The 24999-nt window shown below is 46.8% G+C and overlaps 1 protein-coding gene across 17 annotated transcripts in view; it reads right to left on the bottom strand.

Annotated features, from left to right (window-relative positions):
• Positions 1 to 24999, bottom strand: part of LOC109873539 (calcium/calmodulin-dependent protein kinase type II subunit beta) — a 95612-nt gene that overhangs the window by 4641 nt on the left and 65972 nt on the right. For 6 of the 17 annotated variants that reach the window (XM_031809159.1, XM_031809153.1, XM_031809158.1 and 3 more), the window contains one exon: positions 1271 to 1303. The exons of the other annotated variants lie outside the window; for them this stretch is intronic. In XM_031809159.1, the coding sequence (XP_031665019.1) occupies positions 1271 to 1303 (33 nt within the window). The remainder of the gene's footprint in view (positions 1 to 1270; positions 1304 to 24999) is intronic. 17 annotated transcript variants of the gene reach the window in all.

Genomic DNA, 24999 nt, shown 5'->3' with positions numbered 1-24999 from the left:
TGTGAGATGTAGCGAGAAGCACTCCAATGCCATCAATCATATCAATGCATATCAGACGTTTTAGTGGAACCTGGAACTTGGTATATTTGACCAAGACCAACAACAAACCAGAACACAGGCACTTTAGAGAAAACACACACACACACACACAATAACTGATTGTGTTTGGGAGAATGGCTAGCCCCTCATACCAAGTCGGGTAATACTTCATGTCAAACCCGTAGCAATGCAACATAGCATATCTGTCTGTCTCTCTCACACACTCTCAGGTGGACTGTCTGAATGAGCAATCACTGACAAGTGACTCATGAAGAGAGGATGAGTAAGAGACAATTGAAAATGTGATAAAGAAGGCAGACAGGAGAAGAGGAGAGGAAGAAGAGAGGAGAGGAGGAAAAGAGGATGGAGAGAGAGAGAAGAAGGGAGAAAGAGAGGAGGTGGAGAGAGAAGAAGAGAGAAAGAGAGGAGGTGGAGAGAGAAGGGAGAAAGAGAGGAGGTGGAGAGAGAAGAAGAGAGGAGAGGAGGAAGAGAGGAGGTGGAGAGAGAAGAAGAGGAAAGAAACAGGGGAGGAGGGAGAGGAGAAGGGGTGGAGAGAATAAAAGGGAGGAGGGAGAGGAGAAGGGGTGGAGAGAATAAAAGGGAGGAAGAGAGGAGAAGGGGTGGAGAGAATAAAAGGGAGGAAGAGAGGAGAAGGGGTGGAGAGAATAAAAGGGAGGAAGAGAGGAGAAGGGGTGGAGAGAATAAAAGGGAGGAGGGAGAGGAGAAGGGGTGGAGAGAATAAAAGGGAGGAAGAGAGGAGAAGGGGTGGAGAGAATAAAAGGGAGGAAGAGAGGAGAAGGGGTGGAGAGAATAAAAGGGAGGAGGGAGAGGAGAAGGGGTGGAGAGAATAAAAGGGAGGAAGAGAGGAGAAGGGGTGGAGAGAATAAAAGGGAGGAGGGAGAGGAGAAGGGGTGGAGAGAATAAAAGGGAGGAAGAGAGGAGAAGGGGTGGAGAGAATAAAAGAGAGGAAGAGAGGAGAAGGGGTGGAGAGAATAAAAGGGAGGAAGAGAGGAGAAGGGGTGGAGAGAATAAAAGGGAGGAGGGAGAGGAGAAGGGGTGGAGAGAATAAAAGGGAGGAAGAGAGGAGAAGGGGTGGAGAGAATAAAAGGGAGGAAGAGAGGAGAAGGGGTGGAGAGAATAAAAGGGAGGAGGGAGAGGAGAAGGGGTGGAGAGAATAAAAGGGAGGAAGAGAGGAGAAGAGGGGGGAAGAGGGATACAATGATATCCTCACCAAGATGTGAATTTTGGGGCTGGATTTCCATCTCTGGATGAAGTGATGAGATGGAGGAGAGAGTGAGACGGACATGAACACCATAAGGGGTATGAAGAATGCTGAGGATAAGTGTGGATGTAAAAAGGAATGATCCTAGAACAAATGATCCTAGAACAATATAGAAAGAATAAAATAATCAAACACAATCATTGAAATGTAAGAGACCAGACACCAATTATGCTCCTATATGGTGGATATAAATGGAATGGATATATAGCTAGTGGATGTAGAATACTGCCCCATAGCAACAATATGAAAAAAACGTGTGTGTGTGTGTGTGTATTGAGATGATTGCTAAGCGACACCAGTGGTGCAGCGGATGATATTGTAGCTTCTATGTCTGTCTTCCTGGTTCCCAAAGTTCAGACACAGAGCAAGAGTAGCATTGTCATCCATCAGAACACACACATGCACACTCAAACACACCCAACCCAGTGTAGGAGAACCCATTTCATCCTTGAGGTGGTGGCGGGGGTTGATGGGGAGAGAGAGGGTTGGAGAGAATAGATTAATGGGTGATTCAGACAGAGAGAGGAAAAGAGGTGTGGTCCTGGTCCATTCCTGTTAGTTACAGTATGTAACCACTGGGCTACACAGATAGATCACAACTGCCCGTTGCTCATAGGGAGATACAGTAGTGTGTGTGTGTGTGTTTGTGTTCTGAACCCAAGTACAGTGCCTAGTGAAAGTCTACCCACCCCTTGCACAGTTGTCACGTTTTCCCTATTGATCTACACAAGCACTATAGAACTATAGAAAACTATAGAACATTTTCTAAAAAATAAATAAATAAATAAACCTAAGATGTCTTGATTGCATATGTCTTCACACCCTAGAGTTAACACTTGGTGGAAGCACCTTTGGCAGCAATTACAGCTGTAAATCATTTGGAATAAGATTCTACCAACTCTCAGGGCAGCATACAGTATATCCACTGTTTTTGTCAAAATTGCTCAAGCTCAATTGGGTTGGGAGTCATTGATGGACAGCAATATTCAAACCTTCAAAGTCTCTGATTTCCAAGGAGGTTTAAGCCAGCACTTACACTGGACCCCTCAGGAACACTCTTGGAAAGCCGTTTTAGTGAGTCTTTTGCATAAAAAAAAAGTGATTAATGGGCCCGCTGGAAAATACAACTCTATCCCAGGATTAGGTGTTCAAAAGACCTGGGTGTTGCGCCTTTAATATTTATTTGGATCCTGACCAACACTCCATGACAATGACATTTCTGATAATGCCCTTTTAGTGAAAGAGCTGTTTGAAAAGACTGCCTGTTGGGATGGAGTGGGAGGAGGTTTTCAGACTGCCTGTTGGGATGGAGTGGGAGGAGGTTTTCAGACTGCCTGTTGGGATGGAGTGGGAGGAGGTTTTCAGACTGCCTGTTGGGATGGAGTGGGAGGAGGTTTTCAGACTGCCTGTTGGGATGGAGTGGGAGGAGGTTTTCAGACTGCCTGTTGGGATGGAGTGGGAGGAGGTTTTCAGACTGCCTGTTGGGATGGAGTGGGAGGAGGTTTTCAGACTGCCTGTTGGGATGGAGTGGGAGGAGGTTTTCAGACTGCCTGTTGGGATGGAGTGGGAGGAGGTTTTCAGACTGCCTGTTGGGATGGAGTGGGAGGAGGTTTTCAGACTGCCTGTTGGGATGGAGTGGGAGGAGGTTTTCAGACTGCCTGTTGGGATGGAGTGGGAGGAGGTTTTCAGACAGCCTGTTGGGATGGAGTGGGAGGAGGTTTTCAGACTGCCTGTTGGGATGGAGTGGGAGGAGGTTTTCAGACTGCCTGTTGGGATGGAGTGGGAGGAGGTTTTCAGACTGCCTGTTGGGATGGAGTGGGTGGAGGTTTTCAGACAGCCTGTTGGGATGGAGTGGGAGGAGGTTTTCAGACAGCCTGTTGGGATGGAGTGGGAGGAGGTTTTCAGACTGCCTGTTGGGATGGAGTGGGAGGAGGTTTTCAGACTGCCTGAAATTCCAGCTTGTTGGGATGGAGTGGGAGGAGGTTTTCAGACTGCCTGAAATTCCAGCCTGTTGGGATGGAGTGGGAGGAGGTTTTCAGACTGCCTGTTGGGATGGAGTGGGAGGAGGTTTTCAGACTGCCTGTTGGGATGGAGTGGGAGGAGAATTTCAGACTGCCTGTTGGGATGGAGTGGGAGGAGGTTTTCAGACTGCCTGTTGGGATGGAGTGGGAGGAGGTTTTCAGACTGCCTGTTGGGATGGAGTGGAAGGAGGTTTTCAGACTGCCTGTTGGGATGGAGTGGGAGGAGGTTTTCAGACTGCCTGTTGGGATGGAGTGGGAGGAGGTTTTCAGACTGCCTGTTGGGATGGAGTGGGAGGAGGTTTTCAGACTGCCTGTTGGGATGGAGTGGGAGGAGGTTTTCAGACTGCCTGTTGGGATGGAGTGGGAGGAGGTTTTCAGACTGCCTGTTGGGATGGAGTGGGAGGAGGTTTTCAGACTGCCTGTTGGGATGGAGTGGGAGGAGGTTTTCAGACTGCCTGTTGGGATGGAGTGGGAGGAGGTTTTCAGACTGCCTGAAATTCCAGCCTGTTGGGATGGAGTGGGATGAGGTTTTCAGACAGCCTGAAATTCCAGCCTGTTGGGATGGAGTGGGAGGAGGTTTTCAGACTGCCTGAAATTCCAGCCTGTTGGGATGGAGTGGGAGGAGGTTTTCAGACAGCCTGTTGGGATGGAGTGGGAGGAGGTTTTCAGACTGCCTGTTGGGATGGAGTGGGAGGAGGTTTTCAGACTGTCTGTTGGGATGGAGTGGGAGGAGGTTTTCAGACTGCCTGTTGGGATGGAGTGGGAGGAGGTTTTCAGACTGCCTGTTGGGATGGAGTGGGAGGAGGTTTTCAGACTGCCTGTTGGGATGGAGTGGGAGGAGGTTTTCAGACTGCCTGTTGGGATGGAGTGGGAGGAGGTTTTCAGACTGCCTGTTGGGATGGAGTGGGAGGAGGTTTTCAGACTGCCTGTTGGGATGGAGTGGGAGGAGGTTTTCAGACTGCCTGTTGGGATGGAGTGGGAGGAGGTTTTCAGACAGCCTGTTGGGATGGAGTGGGAGGAGGTTTTCAGACTGCCTGGTGACATCATGTTTTTTTTGACTGCACCAGACCTTTAATTTAGAAACAGTTCTATACCTTTTCTTCCTCTTGGAAAATGTGGAGCTGGTTGTGTAGAACATTAAATGTTACACTTTTTTAATGACATTTTAAGGCAGCACAATGTGACAACTGTACAAGGGGTGTATTTACTTCCCCTAGGCTCTGTAGCTCTAGTGTAGTTTGCAGAGTGCTGCTGTGATGTCGGAGAGAGAGGAACAGAGAGTAAGAGAGGGAAGAAGGGAGTGCAGATGGCTGTACAGAGAAAGATTACATGACGACAGATTAATCATGAGAGAAATAATCTGAGATTAGCACCCTGCCACCCAGAGAGAGAGGGGGGGGCAGAGAAAGAGGCGGGAGATGGAGGGAGAAAGATGGGGATTAGAGGTTGAGGATGGGTTATACACCTGACAGCTCTGGCCTCAGATCAAAGGTCACAGGTGAAATATGTGGCTGGGATACCGTTTAGTGTGTGTAATCTGTGTGTACATCCTATGTTGTGTTAGTGTACCAATGCCAGTGTTACGGACACAAGTATCCTGTGGGTATCCTGTGTGTATTTATTTTCTCTCCATCTCCCCTACTCACAGGTGGCAATCATCATTCCCCAATCAGTCGCTAATCAGACACCTGCTCCTTTTCTCCTACCCAATCACAGTTCCTTTCCCTTGGTTTAAAAACCCTGACTGTTGTTTTTCTGTAAATGCCATATGTTTGTAGAGCTCGTGTGTGTGTGTGTGTGTGTGTGTGTGTGTGTGTGTGTGTGTGTGTGTGTGTGTTTGTTTGTTTTAGGATACATGTCACTTTGTCCCCAACTGTGAGTATTGTTTTTGGTTATGGTGTTTGTTTGGTGGGGAAAAGGGGGTAACCAGACAGTTCGCCCATGGGCATACACTACCCGTAGATAAACGTTGTTAAATACACTGGTTAGAACTGGGCGGACCACCCACTGTAGTGTTGGTTAGTTAGCTGTGGTTGAAATAGAAATACACTGGCTAGAACTGGGCGGACCACCCACTGTAGTGTTGGTTAGTTAGCTGTGGTTGAAATAGGCGAGTCTAGCTTAGGGGTGTTTTTGAATGCTTTCACTATAATTTGAGTTATGTTACGGGTCTCGTTTACCCCCCCCCCCCCCCCCCCCTCCCCCTCCCCCCCCTCAGACTGTCGGGCCAAAGGGATTCGTAACAGCCAGCAGAATCTGTCCTTAAGGCTGACGAGACTCCATCGACCCATCGACTCACCCATCTAAAACTCTATGCTATAGAACACCCTATGTTCACACACTTTCTATTTGGCGTAAAATTGAAAAATAACTTAACTGGGAATCAAAATGGCTTGCCCATACTCCAATATTTCACAATAATGCCTTGCGATCTGGAGGGTGGCCTTTTGCATCCCCCCCCCCAATGGTCCAAATGTGGGATCCGTACCCTTGCGGATAACATGGACAATAATAGTGTGAGAACATTCCAAAATGTGAAAGATGCACACACATTATAATAATCATACACATTACGAGGCAAATCCTTTTTTCTATTTACAATGTAAGTCAGCTATGCTGGCCTCTGGAGTCCCTTAGGAAACCCGACTACCGAACCATACAATTATGGGATTTATAAATAATCTGGGCCCGAGAAAGGACTAATTTCTATAATATATACAAACTTCTAGAAAGCTCATATTCTGAGCAAGCCATTAAAAAGATATGGTCCACAGATCTAAATGAATCTGAACCACGCTCAAGGTCAGGCACCACCGGCAAATAGGGATTTTTCTCCCTTTACACTCATCAGACAAACTTTACCAGTTGAAAGTATACATAAATATTATTATATTATATAAATGTTATACATTTCTAAATGATATGCAAATGAGGCAAACTGTCCTTAAATATGTGCTAACATTTTACAATCTGTTTTTCAACACGTTGCTTCAAGGCAGCTTTTTTGGTTTGTTTTATTGTGATAAACTCAAAGATCCGACATCTACAGATCATTTTATTAAAATATTGTCATTTCATGGATTTAAAAAAATAACTATTCACATGTATGACGGATGCATATTTGGCAAATATTTACACGTGACACTTAAAATCAAAATGACAAGATGTTAAAAAAAGCTTCTGTAAAAATCTAAGAACCTGTGTAGAATAATGGGAATGTTCGTCCTTTGAAGACTGAGAAATGAATTGATCATTAATTAAACTCTTATTCATATCACTACTAAACTGATATACACATCAAATATACCTTTTACAACTACATTAGCATGTTTAATAGTTTTGTTTCAAGCATATGCTTTGAATACTGGTCTGTTGGGCAAATATGCAGTTTTGGGCAAATTCACACATCACTTTGCTCAATTTGTCACATACAAGGATGGTTGAAAATGTGCAGAAGATTAATCAGCTATGTAAGGCCCTCTGAGTTGTTGCTGGTGACGCTTTACTTTCTTGACTGTGTCATGGGACCTGCGCCTACGCTTGGCACACTCCATTGAAGCAGCATCAGCTCTCACAACGCCTCTCTGATTTCTCCAGTGTCACCAAAGTGATGTCAAGCCACAATCTGTCCATCACATTTGTTATAGCAGTGGCTCCCTCGTTGAACATGGCTACTGCCATACTGGCTGCTCCGGCAATGCGGCTTTTGCCCATGAAGACAGTTTTGGGGCATCGCGACCATATTACAGAGTTCAGACATTCTGGGTTCCTCCGTGCTATATTATTTTGAGGATGTTATCATTTGACATCCTATGATATACAGGTACCACTCTCTATAAAAAAAAATGTATGGCCTCCATTTTCTATGGCTCGCTGATACCAGCACCAATGCACACACCTATCCTGTAGGTGGAAGTGAATCCCTCTCTTGTGCCAAGTGCCATCGAAGGATACATGAATGTCTATGATGGCATCCTCATCCTCCTTCAGTAACTCTCATGTCTGGGTCGATATCTGCACATGCTCATCTAATTATCTTTGCAGCACTCTCCATTGACTGTAGCCCTCTCTGAATCTCTGCAACTAAAGTGCAGAAAGTTGACATTACAGACACAACTGCAGGACTAAATATCAGCATATCAGCACTTGATATAAAGCTAATTTCTCACTAATCACATTGGGCTACAGGCCTATGACACTGTAGGCTTATGTGACAGTCTCATTGTATAGTTATGTTTTCCTATCACTCTGTTTTGTTAATTTGAATACATTTGCTGGAGCAAGGAATTACATTTTATTTATACACAGCAAGTCACCTGAACATAATGTGCTACTCTCCCTTTTTATTTACCTGTCACTCTCCTGTCATGATGTTCGGGGACAATGTGGACCAGGCTGACTTCCAATGTAGCAACTTCTTGCTTGCAGGACTACAGGAGTAAAGTAGCTACTCTTAGCAAGCAAGTAGCAAACCTACATAAGCAACTGTGGAACCCAAGCCAACCTACTTTTTCTTCCACCCTAGTTGCCGGACGCAGGTCTGGTGGAAGTTTTGCCGCCGTGTTGGCTCTTCACAGCCAACTGGCCGGTGCTTGGCAGGGTTCCATCCCCGAAGGGGTCTCCCCTTTCCCTGGAGAATGGAGCTGATCTCGACCCAACCAACCAGCCATGGAGGTATGTCACTCGACGTGGAAGAAGGCGTCCTCTGGCAACGGGGGTCTCCATGGAGATGTTGAGCCCGGAACTGACACACCAGAAACAGCTTTGCCGCCCTGGATCCAGAGGTTCTGGTGCCTTCGTCCTTGGTGGCTTCCCAATCAAGATCAGATCCGGAAGTACCTGCATCTTCGTCCTCGGCTCTGTCTCCCTCTCCGGTGGTTTCTACATCTGGCTCAGATCCTCGGATCTTCCAGCCTCACCAGACCGTGAGGCTGCCTGAGAGACCGACACCTTCAACATCACCAGCTGTCATCATAGGCAGCTCTATGGTGAGAAACATCTCGGTTCCCAAGGCAAAAACCCTGTGTTACCCAGGAGCACGAGTACAGGACATAACAAGGCTGCTTCAGACTGTTCTACCACAGGAGCACGAGCACAGGACATAACAGGGCTGCTTCAGACTGTTCTACCACGGGAGCACAGGACATAACAGGGCTGCTTCAGACTGTTCTACCACAGGACATAACAGGGCTGCTTCAGACTGTTCTACCACGCGAGCACAGGACATAACAGGGCTGCTTCAGACTGTTCTACCACGCGAGCACAGGACATAACAGGGCTGCTTCAGACTGTTCTACCACGCGAGCACAGGACATAACAGGGCTGCTTCAGACTGTTCTACCACGCGAGCACAGGACATAACAGGGCTGCTTCAGACTGTTCTACCACAGGACATAACAGGGCTGCTTCAGACTGTTCTACCACGCGAGCACAGGACATAACAGGGCTGCTTCAGACTGTTCTACCACACGTGCACAGGACATAACAGGGCTGCTTCAGACTGTTCTACCACAGGACATAACAGGGCTGCTTCAGACTGTTCTACCACGGGAGCACAGGACATAACAGGGCTGCTTCAGACTGTTCTACCACGCAAGCACAGGACATAACAGGGCTGCTTCATACTGTTCTACCACGCGAGCACAGGACATAACAGGGCTGCTTCAGACTGTTCTACCACGCGAGCACAGGACATAACAGGGCTGCTTCATACTGTTCTACCACGCGAGCACAGGACATAACAGGGCTGCTTCAGACTGTTCTACCACGCGAGCACAGGACATAACAGGGCTGCTTCATACTGTTCTACCACGCGAGCACAGGACATAACAGGGCTGCTTCATACTGTTCTACCACGCGAGCACAGGACATAACATGGCTGCTTCAGACTGTTCTACCACAGGACATAACAGGGCTGCTTCAGACTGTTCTACCACGCGAGCACAGGACATAACAGGGCTGCTTCAGACTGTTCTACCACGCGAGCACAGGACATAACAGGGCTGCTTCATACTGTTCTACCACGCGAGCACAGGACATAACAGGGCTGCTTCATACTGTTCTACCACGCGAGCACAGGACATAACAGGGCTGCTTCAGACTGTTCTACCACGCGAGCACAGGACATAACAAGGCTGCTTCAGACTGTTCTACCACAGATGCTGGGAGCTGACACTGTAGTAGTCCATGTGGGGTCAAATGACATCAGAAGTGCTAGCTCAGAACATTTGAAAATTGATTTTAAAGAACTGATTTTAGCATTTAAAGACTCCAAAAAACGGGCAATCATTTCAGGTCCAGTAACATAGTTGGGCCGCGGGTGTTAAAGATTCAACAGACTGTTGGTATTACTTATCTGGCTACTGTAGCTCTGGTGGAGTCACTTTTATTGATACCTTCTGGAAACAGAAGATACTCTACAGGAATGACGGAGCCCATCCAAATCATCTTGACTCCTGGACTCTGTCCATGCACTTCAAGGCTACGTTGAAACAATGACTGGTAAATGATCCAAGACCTGCTCAGTTAATCCCTACCATTGTGACAATGTCGTCATAATGCTGCATCAAATGTACATGATCTTAGGGGCATTGGCACAGAATGCATCTGTTTATCCTACAGCTATTGTAAGCAGTAATCATGAGAGTATAAACCAGAGTTACACTGTTAGCACTGAGGCTGTGTGCAATAGTAGGAAGACCACCGTATGCAGCTCACCCTGCACTATCAGCTCCATTGTAAATAACATGAGCAAGTCTACCTCTAATAAGCTTCCAAGTAAAGCATTAAAAACAATCAAGCAACCCAGAAAAGTGCTAAAAATAGCCCATATTAATATATGCAGCCTAAGAAACAAGGTCCATGAAGTCAATAACTTGCTTGTAACAGATGACATTCTTATTCTGGCTATCTCTGAAACTCACTTAGATATTACCTTTGATGATACAGTGGTAGCAATACATGGTTATAACATGTACCGGAAAGACAAATGTCAACAGAGGCGGTGTTGCCGTCTATATTCAGAACCACACTCCTGTAAAGCTTAGAGACGATCTAATGTCAAATACTGTTGAAGTAATATGGCTGCAGGTTCATCTGCCTCACCTAAAGCCCATTCTTCTGGGAAGCTGCTATAGACCACCAAGTGCTAACAGTCAGTATCTGGATAATGTGTGTGAAATGCTTGATAATGTATGTGATATCAACAGAGAAGTGTATTTAAATCTGGGTGATTTAATTTTTGACTGGCTATCTTCAAGCTACCCACTCAGGAAAAAACGTCAAACTGTAGCCAGTACCTACAACCTGGTTCAGGTTGTCAGTCAACCTACCAGGGTCGTTACAAACAGGAATTAAATCATCAACATGTATTGATCACATCTTTACTAATGCTGCAGATATTTGCTTTAAAGCAGTATCCAAATCCATAGGATGTAGTGATCACAATATAATAGCCTTATCAAGGAAAACCAAAGTTCCAAAGGCTGGGCCTAATATAGTGTGTAAGAGGTCAGGCTGGGCCTAATATAGTGTGTAAGAGGTCAGGCTGGGCCTAATATAGTGTGTAAGAGGTCAGGCTGGGCCTAATATAGTGTGTAAGAGGTCAGGCTGGGCCTAATATCGTGTATAAGAGGTCAGGCTGGGCCTAATATAGTGTATAAGAGGACAGGCTGGGCCTAATATCGTGTATAAGAGGTCAGGCTGGGCCTAATATAGTGTGTAAGAGGTCAGGCTGGGCCTAATATAGTGTGTAAGAGGTCAGGCTGGGCCTAATATAGTGTGTAAGAGGTCAGGCTGGGCCTAATATAGTGTGTAAGAGGTCAGGCTGGGCCTAATATAGTGTGCAAGAGGTCAGGCTGGGCCTAATATAGTGTGTAAGAGGTCAGGCTGGGCCTAATATAGTGTGTAAGAGGTCAGGCTGGGCCTAATATAGTGTGCAAGAGGTCAGGCTGGGCCTAATATAGTGTGCAAGAGGTCAGGCTGGGCCTAATATAGTGTGTAAGAGGTCAGGCTGGGCCTAATATAGTGTGCAAGAGGTCAGGCTGGGCCTAATATAGTGTGCAAGAGGTCAGGCTGGGCCTAATATAGTGTGTAAGAGGTCAGGCTGGGCCTAATATAGTGTGTAAGAGGTCAGGCTGGGCCTAATATAGTGTGTAAGAGGTCAGGCTGGGCCTAATATAGTGTGTAAGAGGTCAGGCTGGGCCTAATATAGTGTGTAAGAGGTCAGGCTGGGCCTAATATAGTGTGCAAGAGGTCAGGCTGGGCCTAATATAGTGTGTAAGAGGTCAGGCTGGGCCTAATATAGTGTGTAAGAGGTCAGGCTGGGCCTAATATAGTGTGTAAGAGGTCAGGCTGGGCCTAATATAGTGTGCAAGAGGTCAGGCTGGGCCTAATATAGTGTGTAAGAGGTCAGGCTGGGCCTAATATAGTGTGCAAGAGGTCAGGCTGGGCCTAATATAGTGTGCAAGAGGTCAGGCTGGGCCTAATATAGTGTGTAAGAGGTCAGGCTGGGCCTAATATAGTGTGTAAGAGGTCAGGCTGGGCCTAATATAGTGTGTAAGAGGTCAGGCTGGGCCTAATATAGTGTGCAAGAGGTCAGGCTGGGCCTAATATAGTGTGCAAGAGGTCAGGCTGGGCCTAATATAGTGTGCAAGAGGTCAGGCTGGGCCTAATATAGTGTGCAAGAGGTCAGGCTGGGCCTAATATAGTGTGCAAGAGGTCAGATTGGGCCTAATATAGTGTGTAAGAGGTCAGGCTGGGCCTAATATAGTGTATAAGAGGTCAGGCTGGGCCTAATATAGTGTGTAAGAGGTCAGGCTGGGCCTAATATAGTGTGTAATAGGTCAGGCTGGGCCTAATATAGTGTATAAGAGGTCAGGCTGGGCCTAATATAGTGTATAAGAGGTCAGGCTGGGCCTAATATAGTGTATAAGAGGTCAGGCTGGGCCTAATATAGTGTGCAGGAGGTCAGGCTGGGCCTAATATAGTGTGCAGGAGGTCAGGCTGGGCCTAATATAGTGTATAAGAGGTCAGGCTGGGCCTAATATAGTGTATAAGAGGTCAGGCTGGGCCTAATATAGTGTATAAGAGGTCAGGCTGGGCCTAATATAGTGTGCAAGAGGTCAGGCTGGGCCTAATATAGTGTGTAAGAGGTCAGGCTGGGCCTAATATAGTGTATAAGAGGTCAGGCTGGGCCTAATATAGTGTGCAAGAGGTCAGGCTGGGCCTAATATAGTGTGTAAGAGGTCAGGCTGGGCCTAATATAGTGTATAAGAGGTCAGGCTGGGCCTAATATAGTGTGTAAGAGGTCAGGCTGGGCCTAATATAGTGTGTAATAGGTCAGGCTGGGCCTAATATAGTGTATAAGAGGTCAGGCTGGGCCTAATATAGTGTATAAGAGGTCAGGCTGGGCCTAATATAGTGTGCAAGAGGTCAGGCTGGGCCTAATATAGTGTGCAGGAGGTCAGGCTGGGCCTAATATAGTGTGTAGGAGGTCAGGCTGGGCCTAATATAGTGTATAAGAGGTCAGGCTGGGCCTAATATAGTGTATAAGAGGTCAGGCTGGGCCTAATATAGTGTATAAGAGGTCAGGCTGGGCCTAATATAGTGTGCAAGAGGTCAGGCTGGGCCTAATATAGTGTGTAAGAGGTCAGGCTGGGCCTAATATAGTGTATAAGAGGTCAGGCTGGGCCTAATATAGTGTGCAAGAGGTCAGGCTGGGCCTAATATAGTGTGTAAGAGGTCAGGCTGGGCCTAATATCGTGTATAAGAGGTCAGGCTGGGCCTAATATAGTGTGTAAGAGGTCAGGCTGGGCCTAATATAGTGTGTAATAGGTCAGGCTGGGCCTAATATAGTGTATAAGAGGTCAGGCTGGGCTTAATATAGTGTATAAGAGGTCAGGCTGGGCCTAATATAGTGTGCAGGAGGTCAGGCTGGGCCTAATATAGTGTGCAAGAGGTCAGGCTGGGCCTAATATAGTGTGTAAGAGGACAGGCTGGGCCTAATATAGTGTGTAAGAGGTCAGGCTGGGCCTAATATAGTGTGTAAGAGGTCAGGCTGGGCCTAATATAGTGTGCAAGAGGTCAGGCTGGGCCTAATATAGTGTGCAAGAGGTCAGGCTGGGCCTAATATAGTGTGTAAGAGGTCAGGCTGGGCCTAATATAGTGTGCAAGAGGTCAGGCTGGGCCTAATATAGTGTGCAAGAGGTCAGGCTGGGCCTAATATAGTGTGTAAGAGGTCAGGCTGGGCCTAATATAGTGTATAAGAGGTCAGGCTGGGCCTAATATAGTGTGCAAGAGGTCAGGCTGGGCCTAATATAGTGTGTAAGAGGTCAGGCTGGGCCTAATATAGTGTATAAGAGGTCAGGCTGGGCCTAATATAGTGTGTAAGAGGTCAGGCTGGGCCTAATATAGTGTGTAAGAGGTCAGGCTGGGCCTAATATAGTGTATAAGAGGTCAGGCTGGGCCTAATATAGTGTATAAGAGGTCAGGCTGGGCCTAATATAGTGTGCAAGAGGTCAGGCTGGGCCTAATATAGTGTGCAGGAGGTCAGGCTGGGCCTAATATAGTGTGTAGGAGGTCAGGCTGGGCCTAATATAGTGTATAAGAGGTCAGGCTGGGCCTAATATAGTGTATAAGAGGTCAGGCTGGGCCTAATATAGTGTATAAGAGGTCAGGCTGGGCCTAATATAGTGTGCAAGAGGTCAGGCTGGGCCTAATATAGTGTGTAAGAGGTCAGGCTGGGCCTAATATAGTGTATAAGAGGTCAGGCTGGGCCTAATATAGTGTGCAAGAGGTCAGGCTGGGCCTAATATAGTGTGTAAGAGGTCAGGCTGGGCCTAATATCGTGTATAAGAGGTCAGGCTGGGCCTAATATAGTGTGTAAGAGGTCAGGCTGGGCCTAATATAGTGTGTAATAGGTCAGGCTGGGCCTAATATAGTGTATAAGAGGTCAGGCTGGGCTTAATATAGTGTATAAGAGGTCAGGCTGGGCCTAATATAGTGTGCAAGAGGTCAGGCTGGGCCTAATATAGTGTGCAGGAGGTCAGGCTGGGCCTAATATAGTGTGCAAGAGGTCAGGCTGGGCCTAATATAGTGTGTAAGAGGACAGGCTGGGCCTAATATAGTGTGTAAGAGGTCAGGCTGGGCCTAATATAGTGTGTAAGAGGTCAGGCTGGGCCTAATATAGTGTGCAAGAGGTCAGGCTGGGCCTAATATAGTGTGCAAGAGGTCAGGCTGGGCCTAATATAGTGTGTAAGAGGTCAGGCTGGGCCTAATATAGTGTGCAAGAGGTCAGGCTGGGCCTAATATAGTGTGCAAGAGGTCAGGCTGGGCCTAATATAGTGTGTAAGAGGACAGGCTGGGCCTAATATAGTGTGTAAGAGGTCAGGCTGGGCCTAATATAGTGTGCAAGAGGTCAGGCTGGGCCTAATATAGTGTGCAAGAGGTCAGGCTGGGCCTAATATAGTGTGTAAGAGGACAGGCTGGGCCTAATATAGTGTGTAAGAGGTCAGGCTGGGCCTAATATAGTGTGCAAGAGGTCAGGCTGGGCCTAATATAGTGTGTAAGAGGTCAGGCTGGGCCTAATATAGTGTGCAAGAGGTCAGGCTGTGCCTAATATAGTGTGCAAGAGGTCAGGCTGTGCCTAATATAGTGTGCAAGAGGTCAGGCTGGGCCTAATATAGTGTGCAAGAGGTCAGGCTGGGCCTAATATAGTGTGCAAGAGGTCAGGCTGGGCCTAATATAGTGTGCAAGAGGTCAGGCTGGGCCTAATATAGTGTGCAAGAGGTCAGGCTGGGCCTAATATAGTGTGCAAGAGGTCAGGCTGGGCCTAATATAGTGTGTAAGAGGTCAGGCTGGGCCTAATATAGTGTATAAGAGGTCAGGCTGGGCCTAATATAGTGTACAAGAGGTCAGGCTGGGCCTAATATAGTGTGTAAGAGGTCAGGCTGGGCCTAATATAGTGTATAAGAGGTCAGGCTGGGCCTAATATAGTGTGCAAGAGGTCAGGCTGGGCCTAATATAGTGTATAAGAGGTCAGGCTGGGCCTAATATAGTGTATAAGAGGTCAGGCTGGGCCTAATATAGTGTGTAAGAGGTCAGGCTGGGCCTAATATAGTGTATAAGAGGTCAGGCTGGGCCTAATATAGTGTATAAGAGGTCAGGCTGGGCCTAATATAGTGTATAAGAGGTCAGGCTGGGCCTAATATAGTGTATAAGAGGTCAGGCTGGGCCTAATATAGTGTATAAGAGGTCAGGCTGGGCCTAATATAGTGTATAAGAGGTCAGGCTGGGCCTAATATAGTGTGTAAGAGGTCAGGCTGGGCCTAATATAGTGTGTAAGAGGTCAGGCTGGGCCTAATATAGTGTGCAAGAGGTCAGGCTGGGCCTAATATAGTGTATAAGAGGTCAGGCTGGGCCTAATATAGTGTATAAGAGGTCAGGCTGGGCCTAATATAGTGTATAAGAGGTCAGGCTGGGCCTAATATAGTGTGTAAGAGGACAGGCTGGGCCTAATATAGTGTATAAGAGGTCAGGCTGGGCCTAATATAGTGTGTAAGAGGACAGGCTGGGCCTAATATAGTGTGTAAGAGGACAGGCTGGGCCTAATATTGTGTGCAAGAGGTCAGGCTGGGCCTAATATAGTGTGTAAGAGGTCAGACTGGGCCTAATATAGTGTATAAGAGGTCAGGCTGGGCCTAATATAGTGTATAAGAGGTCATACAATAAGTTTTGTAGGGATTCATATGTTGATGATGTAAAGAATATTTGCTGGTCTGTGGTGTGTAATGAGGAGCAACCAGATGCTGCACTTAGTGCATTTATGAAACTACTTATTCCAGTTACTAATAAGCACGCACCCATTACGAAAAGGACGGTAAAAACGGTTAAATCCCCTTGGATTGATGAGGAATTAAAAAATTGTAGGGAGGGTTGAGAGGGATGAGGCAAAAGGTATGGCAATTAAGTCTGGCAGCCCAACTGATTGGCTAACGTACTGCAAATTAAGAAATCATGTGACTAAACTAAAGAAACTACTAAATTAAATAAAGAAAGTAAAAAGCCTTAAATTAAATGTTTTGGGGAAAAGCCAACTCGGCTCCTTCATTAATTGAATGAGATGGCTCATTCATCACAAAGCCCACTAATATTGCAAACTACTTTAATGACTTTTTCATTGGCAAGATAAGCAAACTTAGGGATGACATGCCAGCAACAAACGCTGACACTACACATCCAAGTATATCTGACCAAATTATGAAAGACAAGAATTGTACTTTTGAATTCCGTAAAGTCAGTGTAGAAGAGGTGAAAAAATATTGTTGTCCTCCAACAATGACAAGCCACCGGGGTCTAACAATCTGGATGGAAAATTACTGAGGATAATAGCGGACGATATTGCCACTCCTATTTTCCACACCTTCAATTTAAGCCTACTAGAGAGCGTGTGCCCTCAGGCCTGGAGGGAAGCTAAAGTCATTCCCCTACCCAAGAATAGTAAAGGCTCAAATAGCCAACCAATCAGCCTGTTACCAACCCTTAGTAAACTTCTGGAAAAAATTGTGTTTGGCGAGATACAATGCTATTTTACAGTAAACAAATTGACGACAGAATTTCAGCATGCTTATAGGGAAGGACACTCAACAAGCACAGTATTTACACAAATGACTGATGATTGGCTGAGAGAAATTGATGATAAAATGATTGTGGGGGCTGTCTTGTTAGACTTCAGTGCAGCTTTCGACATTGTTGATCATAGTATGCTGCTGGAAAAATGTATGTGTTATGGCTTTACACCCCCTGCTATAATGTGGATAAAGAGTTACTTGTCTAACAGGACACAGAGGGTGTTCTTTAATGGAAGCCTGTATAATCAAGTTAGAATCAGGAATTCCCCAGGGTAGCTGTTTAGGGCTCTTGCTTTTCTCAATTTTCTATGTATGCGGATGACTCAACATTATACACGTCAGCTACTACAGCAACTGAAATGACTGCAACACTCAACAAAGCACTTAGTTTCAGAGTGGGTGGCAAGGAATAAGTTGTCTCTAAGTATTTCTAAAACTAAAAGCATTGTATTTGGAACAAAACACCCACTAAAACCTAAATCTCAACTAAATCTTGCAATTAACAATGTGGAAATTGATCAAGTTGAGATGACTAAACTGCTTGAAGTAACACTAGATTGTAAACTGTCATAGTCAAAACATATTGATGCAATAGTAGCTAAGATGGGGAGAAGTCTGTATATAATAAAACAATTCTGTGCCTTCTTAACAACACTTTCAACAAGGCAGGTCTTACAGGCCCTAGTTTTGTCGCATCTTGATTCAGTCGTGTGGTCAGGTGCCAAAAAAAAGGACTTTGGAAAATTGCAATTAGCTCAGAACAGGGCAGCACGGCTGGCCCTTGGATGTACACAGAGAGCAAATATTTATAAAATGCATGTCAATCTCTCCTGTCTGAAAGTGGAGGATAGACTGACTTCATCACTACTTTTATTTATGAGCGGTATTAACATGTTGAATGCACTGAGCTGTCTGTCTAAACTACTAGCACACAGCTCGGACACCCATGCATACCCCACAAGACATGCCACAAAAAGGTCTCTTCACATTACCCAAGTCCAGAACAGACTATGGGGGGGGCACACAGTACTACATAGAGCCATGACTACATGGAACTCTATTCCACATTGAGTAAGCAGTAAAATTAGATTTTTTTTAAAGATAAAAAACACCACATGAAACAGCGGCGACTGTGAAGCAACACAAATATTGGCACAGACAAATGCATGCATACAGTTGAAGTCGGAAGTTTACATACACTTAGGTTGGAGTCATTAAAACTTGTTTTTCAACCACTCCACAAATTTCTTGTTAACAAACTATAGTTTTGGCAAGTCGGGTAGGACATCTACTCTAAATAATTTTTCCAACAATTGTTTACAGACAGATTATTTCACTGTATCGCAATTCCAGTGGGTCAGAAGTTTACATATACTAAGTTGACTGTGCCATTAAACAGCTTGGAAAATTCCATAAAAATATGTCATGGCTTTAGAAGCTTCTGATAGGCTAATTGACATAATTTGAGTCAATTGGAGGTGTACCTGTGGATGTATTTCAAGGCCAACCTTCAAACTCCGTGCTTCTTTGCTTGACATCATGGAAAAAATCAAAAGACCTCAGAAAAAAATTGTGGACCTCCACAAGTCTGGTTCATCGTTGGGAGCAATCAACAAATGCCTGAAGGTACCACGTTCATCTGTACAAACAATAGGACGCAAGTATAAACACCATGGGACCACACAGCCGTCATACTGCTCAGGAAGGAGATGTGTTCTGTCTCCTAGAGATGAATGTACTTTGGTGCGAAAAGTGCAAATCAATCGCAGAACAACAGCCAAGGACCTTGTGAAGATACTGGAGGAAACGGGTACAAAAGTAATCTATATCCACAGTAAAACGAGTCCTATATCGACATAACCTGAAAGGCCGCTCAGCAAGGAAGAAGCCACGGATCCAAAACCACCATAAAAGCCAGACTACGGTTTGCAAATGCACATGTTTGGCCCTGTCCGGGGGTGTCCTCGGATGGGGCCACAGTGTCTCCTGACCCCTCCTGTCTCAGCCTCCAGTATTTATGCTGCAGTAGTTTATGTGTCGGGGGGCTGGGGTCAGATTGTTATATCTGGAGTACTTCTCCTGTCCTATTCGGTGTCCTGTGTGAATCAAAGTGTGCGTTCTCTAATTCTCTCCTTCTCTCTTTCTTTCTCTCTCTCGGAGGACCTGAGCCCTAGGACCATGCCCCAGGACTACCTGACATGATGACTCCTTGCTGTCCCCAGTCCACCAGGCCATGCTGCTGCTCCAGTTTCAACTGTTCTGCCTTATTATTATTCGACCATGCTGGTCATTTATGAACATTTGAACATCTTGGCCATGTTCTGTTATAATCTCCACCCGGCACAGCCAGAAGAGGACTGGCCACCCCACATAGCCTGGTTCCTCTCTAGGTTTCTTCCTAGGTATTGGCCTTTCTAGGGAGTTTTTCCTAGCCACCGTGCTTCTACACCTGCATTGCTTGCTGTTTGGGGTTTTAGGCTGGGTTTCTGTACAGCACTTTGGAGAAATGTCCTCTGGTCTGATGAAACAAAAATAGAACTGTTTGGCCATAATGACCATTGTTATGTTTGGAGGAAAAAGGGGGATGCTTGCAAGCCGAAGAACACCATCCCAACCGTAAAGCACGGGGGTTACAGCATCATGTTGTGGGGGTGCTTTGCTGCAGGAGGGGCTGGTGCACTTCACAATATAGTGGCATCATGAGGGAGGAAAATTATGTGGATATATTGAAGCAACATCTCAAGACATCAGTCAGGAAGTTGAAGCTTGGTCGCAAATGGGTCTTCCAAATGGACAATGACCCCAAGCATACTTCCAAAGTTGTGGCAAAATGGCTTAAGGACAACAAAGTCAAGGTATTGTAGTGGCCATCACAAAGCCCTGACCTCAATCCCATAGAATATTTTTGGGCAGAACTGAAAAGGCGTGTGCGAGCAAAGAGGCCTACAAACCTGGCTCAGTTACACCAGCTCTGTCAGGAGGAATGGGCCAAAATTCACCCAACTTATTGTGGGAAACTTGTGGAAGGCTACCCGAAACAACATTTGACCCAAGTTAAACAACTTAAAGGCAATGCTACCAAATACTAATTGAGTGTAAGTGAACTTCTGACCCACTGGGAATGTGATGAAAGAAAGAAAAGTATAAATAAATAATTCTCTCTACTATTATTCTGACATTTCACATTCTTAAATAGTGGTGATCCTAACTGATCTAAGACTGGGAATTTTTACGAGGATTAAATGTCAGGAATTGTTAAACTGAGTTAAAATGGATTTGGCTAAGGTGTATGTAAACATCCGACTTCAACTGTACACAAGATAACATATGGATTTAGCACTGTAGATATGTGGTAGTGGTGGAGTCGGGGCCCGAGAGCACGCAGTGTGTTGTGAAATCTATGAATGTATTGTAAAGTTTTAAAATGTATAAACTGCCTTCATTTTGCTGGACCCCAGGAAGAGTAGATCCATAATAAATACAAATATGAGCTGAGACTCAATGAAGGAATCCCTAGGACTTTGCTTATTTTCTTAATATTTGCATAACCAAGTCTAAGTTTGTGAGCTAGAAGAACCATCTCCCCTGGAGCACTCCTGCAGCCTGGAGGAAGTGTAAATACTTATCCTAAATAAATCTTGATCACCTTCACAGTCTGCACATTCTATCATTACAGAATCACTGGGTGGTGATTTTCAGTCCAGTGTTTAGAAACTTCGGGCAAATCAAATCATGTTCAAGTTGGTTAATTTGAGACATGTGGAATAAAAGCCACTGTTGGCTGGCTGCTGTCTGGTTGATCGCTGCTAGTTGTCATCTTTATCTCAACTAATTTGCATCTCAATGCTCTGCTGCGGGCTACCTCCTTTTCCTCCTCTACCTGCCTCGATTGGCGGACATTTTTTTCTTTCAGTCACTGCTTGTCTTGCATTGGCAAACAGATTGCCTATTTTTATTCACGTACTGTAGGTATATTTTTCAAGATTTTCTCATTCTGTCTCTTTACATTGATTCTTCGCGGGTTGCCGGAAAGGGCCTTTAAATGCCAGTAACCAATCGGATGTCAGGAAATTACTAATCTGTCAACACGAAGGACTACGTCTACAAAGGATATAGCCATGTATGGACTAGCTTACGATATGCTTCGGGAAAACAAGCCTTTGACTGACATGGAGAGTTTTAAAAACAGAGGTTGAAGTTCTACACGAAACATGCTATCAAGAACGACATTTATGGTAGGTGTCGTTGACGGAGTTGGGATAAAATGACACAAATTAAATATTTATATACATTACTGCCAATTTATTTGTACATTTTATGAAAGTATGGAAGTTATAGTTGCAAAATATTCCAAAATTGACAGATGGAAGCAAAATCTAACTTTTTGCCTGTGTTGCCTGGCCTTAAACTGGAACAGAATATGGAACAATATGACCTTGGTATCCCGTTGACCATTCATAGATTTTCAAGCCGATTTTTAAGTCAAAACAGTACTAGGCCACTCAGGAACATTCAATGTCATCTTGGTAAGCAACTCCAGTATATATTTGGCCTTGTGTTTTAGGTTATTGTCCAGCTGAAAGGTGAATTGGTCTCCCAGTGTGTGTTGGAAAGCAGACGAGGTTTTCCTCTAGGATTTTGCCTGTGCTTAGCTCTTCCGTTTTATTTTTATCCCAAAAAATCTTCCTAGTCTTTGCCGATGACAAGCATACCCATAGCATGATGCAGCCACCACCATTTTGAATGTGTTTTGTTTGCCCTAAACATACCGCTTTGGTTTTTGACACAGTTTTTGCTGTTTTAATTTAGTGCCTTATTGCAAACAGGATGCATGTCTTGGAATATTTGGATTCTGTACATGCTTCCATTGGCCTCATGGTGAAATCGCTGAGCGGTTTTCTTCCTCTCCGGCAACTGAGTTAGGAAGGACGCCTGCATCTTTGTAGTGACTGGGTGTATTGATACACCGTCCAAAGTGTAATTAATAACTTCACTATGCTCAAAGGGATATTCAATGTCTTCTTTAAAAAATATATTTACCAATCTACCAATAGGTGCCCTTTGCGAGGCAATGGAAAACCTCCCTGGTCTTTGTGGTTGAATCTGTGTTTGAAATCACTGTTTGAATGAGGGACCTTACAGATAATGTAGAGGGTACAGATATGAGGTAGTCATTCAAAAATCACGTTAAACACTATTGCACACAGTGAGTCCATGCAACTAATTATGTAATTGTGACATTTTTAAAAACGTATTTAGGCTTGTCATAGAAAAGGGTTTGAATACTTATGGCTTGAGTCAATTTCAGCTTTTAATAAAATAAAATAAAAAATAAAACATAATTCCACTTTGACATTATAGTGTGTGTGTGTGTGTGTGTGTGTGTGTGTGTGTGTGTGTGTGTGTGTGTGTGTGTGTAGTCCAGAGACATATTCTCAATTAAATTCATTTTAAACTCCGTCTAGTGACACAACAAAATGTGGAAATAGTCAAGGGGTGTGTATACTTTCTGAAGGCATTGTAAATGCTTCTGGGGAAAAAAATACATTTTGAAGTGCATGAATTTAAATATTCAATGGTCTCCACCTATTGTGCTACTTAACGATGATAGCCCCTTGAATCTCTCAATCAATCAGAGAAGATTACAGCTGACATGCAGCACTGCTGTGAATGTTTTTAAGTTCTAAGATGGCAACCACATCACTCTCTGCCATTTAACCAGTGGATACAGTTACTATTAGATGTTATAACATCAGAATTATCGACAGCGAGAATAAACGGTGCAAGGGAGACTGGGTGGGAAGCATGGTTTCCAGGTGGGGAGGGATGATGTAGGCGGGTGGATGGGGACTGAGTGGGAAGCATGGTTTCCAGGTGGGGAGGGATGATGTAGGCGGGTGGATGGGGACTGAGTGGGAAGCATGGTTTCCAGGTGGGGAGGGATGATGTAGGCGGGTGGATGGGGACTGAGTGGGAAGGGATGATGTAGGCGGGTGGATGGGGACTGGGTGGGGAGGGATGATGTAGGCGGGTGGATGGGGACTGAGTGGGAAGCATGGTTTCCAGGTGGGGAGGGATGATGTAGGCGGGTGGATGGGGACTGGGTGGGGAGGGATGATGTAGGCGGGTGGATGGGACTGGGTGGGGAGGGATGATGTAGGCGGGTGGATGGGGACTGAGTGGGAAGCATGGTTTCCAGGTGGGGAGGGATGATGTAGGCGGGTGGATGGGGACTGGGTGGGGAGGGATGATGTAGGCGGGTGGATGGGGACTGGGTGGGGAGGATGATGTAGGCGGGTGGATGGGGACTGGGTGGGAGGGATGATGTAGGCGGGTGGATGGGGACTGGGTGGGAGGGATGATGTAGGCGGTGGGGATGGGGACTGGGTGGGATGGTTTCCAGGTGGGGGAGGGATGATGTAGGCGGGTGGATGGGGACTGAGTGGGAAGCATGGTTTCCAGGTGGGGAGGGATGATGTAGGCGGGTGGATGGGGACTGGTGGGAGGGATGATGTAGGCGGTGGATGGGGACTGGTGGGGAGGGTATGATGTAGGCGGGTGGATGGGACTGGGTGGGGAGGGATGATGTAGGCGGGTGGATGGGGACTGGTGGGGAGGGATGATGTAGGCGGTGGATGGGGACTGGTGGGGAGGGATGATGTAGGCGGGTGGATGGGGACCTGGGTGGGGAGGGATGTGTAGGCGGGTGGATGGGGACTGGGTGGGGAGGGATGATGTTAAGGGGTGGATGGGGACTGGGTGGGAGGGATGATGTAAGGCGGGTGGATGGGGACTGGGTGGGGAGGGATGATGTAGGCGGTGGATGGGGACTGGGTGGGGAGGGATGATGTAAGGCGGGGGATGGGGACTGGGTGGGGAGGGATGATGTAGGCGGGTTGATGGGGACTGGGTTGGGGAGGGTGATGTAGGCGGGTGGATGGGGATCTGGGTGGGATTGGTTTCCCAGGTGGGGGAGGATGATGTTAGGGGTGGATGGGGGACTGAGTGGGAAGCATGGTTTCCAGGGTGCGGGAAGGGATGATGTAGGCGGTGGGATGGGGGACTGGGTGGGAGGGATGATGTAGGCGGGTGGATGGGGACTGGGTGGGGAGGGATGATGTAGGCGGGTGGATGGGGACTGGGTGGGGAGGGATGATGTAGGCGGGTGGATGGGGACTGGGTGGGGAGGATGATGTAGGCGGGGTGGATGGGGACTGGGTGGGGAGGGATGATGTAGGCGGGTGGATGGGGACTGGGTGGGGAGGGATGATGTAGGCGGGTGGATGGGGACTGGGGTGGGGAGGGATGATGTAGGGCGGGTGGATGGGGACTGGGTGGGGAGGGATGATGTAGGGGCGGGTGGATGGGGACTGGGTGGGGAGGGATGATGTAGGCGGGTGGGATGGGGACTGGGTGGGGAGGGATGATGTAGGCGGGTGGATGGGGACTGGGGTGGGGAGGGATGATGTAGGCGGGTGGATGGGGACTGGGTGGGGAGGGATGATGTAGGCAGGTGGATGGGACTGGGTGGGGAGGGATGATGTAGGCGGGTGGATGGGGACTGGGTGGGGAGGGATGATGTAGGCGGGTGGATGGGGACTGGGTGGGAGGGATGATGTAGGCGGGTGGATGGGGACTGGGTGGGAGGGATGATGTAGGGCGGGTGGATGGGGACTGAGTGGGGAGGGATGATGTAGGCGGGTGGATGGGGACTGGGTGGGGAGGGATGATGTAGGCGGGTGGATGGGGACTGAGTGGGTATGGTTTCCCAGGTGGGGAGGGATGATGTAGGCGGGTGGATGGGGACTGGGTGGGGAGGGATGATGTAGGCGGGTGGATGGGGACTGGGTGGGGAGGGATGATGTAGGCGGGTGGATGGGGACTTGGGTGGGATGGTTTCCAGGTGGGGAGGGATGATGTAGGCGGGTGGATGGGGACTGAGTGGGATGGTTCCAGGTGGGGAGGGATGATGTAGGCGGGTGGATTGGGGACTGAGTGGGGAGGGATATGTAGGCGGGTGGATGGGGAC

This window comes from Oncorhynchus kisutch, linkage group LG29 (genome assembly GCF_002021735.2).
Source record: "Oncorhynchus kisutch isolate 150728-3 linkage group LG29, Okis_V2, whole genome shotgun sequence".
Classification (NCBI taxonomy): Eukaryota; Metazoa; Chordata; class Actinopteri; order Salmoniformes; family Salmonidae; genus Oncorhynchus; species Oncorhynchus kisutch.
Note: the sequence above shows the minus strand (reverse complement) of the source record. Positions and strands in the feature narration are given on the sequence as shown.